Genomic DNA, 2453 nt, shown 5'->3' on the forward strand with positions numbered 1-2453 from the left:
CTTCCTAAAATCCAGGCTCTCCAGCTTGCAGCGGTTGCACTTCATCTCAGGTCAAGAAGACCAATGACTCTGGGAAGACCAGTAGTCATAAGATGAGACCTTAGATAGTATTCACTGTTGGAGATCAATAGCTCCCTTCTTCTGTCCTGTCTCTTTTCTCATTGAGGTGACTAACAGAAACTCATTGCAAGTCTAGGGGTGCAAAAGGATGGATCAAACCTTGGTGGAAAAGTATGGCTGTGAAGAGTTGGGTTTCTGGTCATTTTGTGAATCTCAAGATCCATCAGGAAATGACAGTAACAAGATGCCAACTGAGTTCATGCAGTGACTGAGGGAGCCAGAAGGCAAGCTCCTTGCCCAAGTTTAATCTCTCAAAATGTAAACCAACATGACCAGTGGCCATTCAAAATGACGTAAGTAATGATATCTGAGTGCTTCCTTATGAGAGATGATATGTGTGCAGCTGGGGTCCTGAAGAGTTGCTCCATCCTTCACACAAGGTAGTAAACAATCCCCCAAACATGCTGACATTTTGCCTAACACGTCCTTGTTTCAGAAAGTCCCTTACTTTCTACTTCCTAACAGAATGATGAAATGGAAATTCATGGTGAAGCCAAGCACCCTCAGGGTCTACACTGAATAGTCCATGGGCTTTAGCCACCTCTGGCAGCACATCTACACTGTAGTCATGGGAGGAGGGAGAGGAGGAATTGCCAAACCCTTCATGAATGTCAAGTCCTATCATTCCCACCACCCACATAAACCCCCCCCCCCCCCCACACACACACACACACACACAATCTCAAGATGGCCCTGGTCAGGACAGTGACTCAGATACCTCACCTGTTGGGAGAGTTTGGCTGCAGCCGCTGCCAACCCAGTCTCAATGGAAGCCACCCTCGTCCCTTCTCGAACCGGTCTATCTTGCCGAGGCACTGAAGGCCCAACCCTTGCTAAAGAGAAAATAATTTGTCAATGTCCCACCTATTCACTGGATCCCAAGCAGGTTGAGCCCACCCTGCTGAGAACAGAGCAGGAAATCCCCCATCCCCTCTGTGCTTTGGCATCCCCATGCCCAAATGCTTTCACAGAGAAGAGCTCTGACATGCTTGCAGCTCTGTAGCCATAAAACTAATTGATAGGGGAGCTCCTGGCCTTCAAATCCTTGTTCATGCCTCATGCAGTGGTCTCCCTCTGCTATCCAAAAAGGAGAAGCCCATTCCCCCATCTCCGTTGCAATCAGTTCTAGCTGAACAGATATCTGCCCTTGCCCCCGCCTGAGTCCCCTATTCTTAGCTCAACACTTGTCAAGAAAGATCAGACGTGAAAACCCATGCAGCCACCCCACAGACCAAAGCCGAGGCTAAGAGCCCTGGTTAAGGGTGAATTTCCATCCCAATCCCTGTCAGAAAGGCCAGTTGGGTAAAGCTGTTCCAAATGAACTCTGGGAAAGTGGAGAGGCAGGAAGGAAGATGGAGTGAAGGGAAAGAAGAAAAAATACACCAAGCATCCCATTTCTAATGACTCAGGAGGCCAAATGTCCAAGGTTACCTGTCGGGCTGTATGGAGCATCATCTGAGCTTTTTCTCTTTTTCGATCGAGACTTGAATATAGGATTATCTTCATCTGACTCCAGGGAGGGGTAGACTAAATGAAGGCAAAAGAAACAAAACCTCACTGGAAACCTATGCATGCTTCCCTGCCAGGAGCAAGGCCTAGCCCTCCCAGGGATGGCTGGAAATTACCTCTCTCTAGATCTAAGGGCTTGTGCTCTGGGCCAGTTTCCTCCCTTGGGAACTAGGGAACGCAGGTCTAATCTTCCCAGAGTCATGGCAAGCAACCATATAGCATCATATAAATATGAATTGTGTTCCCAGCAGCATATTACAGTAGTATGTCACTTATTTATGCCATCCCAATTTACATATTCCCACAATGTGTGTGTCTATCTATATCCTTCTTTCCTAGAGCCGTTTCTTTTACAATTCCATGTGGGGCTAACGCACTGAGTTCTCATCACCATGGGCACTGATTTCTCGAAAATGCTTGGTAACTACCCCTATTTACTGTGAGATGAGGGCTGCCAATAGTTTTTAAACCCACATGAATGCTTAGCAACTTCTTTAGTGATGAGCGCTCAACACTTCCACTAAGGAGGGGGCTATCTGTTCATTGAGGAGGTTCCATTGGTTGCAGAAGAGGGAGATAGTTCTTAAAATTAATAGCTCATTAAAAATGTACTTATACATTTCTCAAGCGCTGACACAACTCTTGTTTCACTTGCTTCTGACAACATCACCCTATCAGCAATTTAGAGAAGGTAATATCCTCATTTCAGTCAGCCAGTCAATAAATATGTATTAAGCTCCAATTATGTGCCAGGCACTGTGCTAGGGACTGGTGATACCAAAAAAAAAAAAAAAAAAAAAAAAAAAAAAAAAAAAAAAAAAAAA

General features: G+C 45.6%; 1 protein-coding gene across 1 annotated transcript in view; it reads right to left on the minus strand.

Annotated features, from left to right (window-relative positions):
* Positions 1–2453, minus strand: part of PHF2 (PHD finger protein 2) — a 199663-nt gene that overhangs the window by 8174 nt on the left and 189036 nt on the right. The window contains exons 19-20 of the mRNA XM_027837127.1: positions 1552–1647; positions 844–953 (exon numbers count right to left, since the gene is read on the minus strand). Of these exons, the coding sequence (XP_027692928.1) occupies positions 844–953; positions 1552–1647 (206 nt within the window). The remainder of the gene's footprint in view (positions 1–843; positions 954–1551; positions 1648–2453) is intronic.

Source organism: Vombatus ursinus, unplaced genomic scaffold, assembly GCF_900497805.2.
Source record: "Vombatus ursinus unplaced genomic scaffold, bare-nosed wombat genome assembly UNPS02014820.1, whole genome shotgun sequence".
Lineage (NCBI taxonomy): Eukaryota > Metazoa > Chordata > Mammalia > Diprotodontia > Vombatidae > Vombatus > Vombatus ursinus.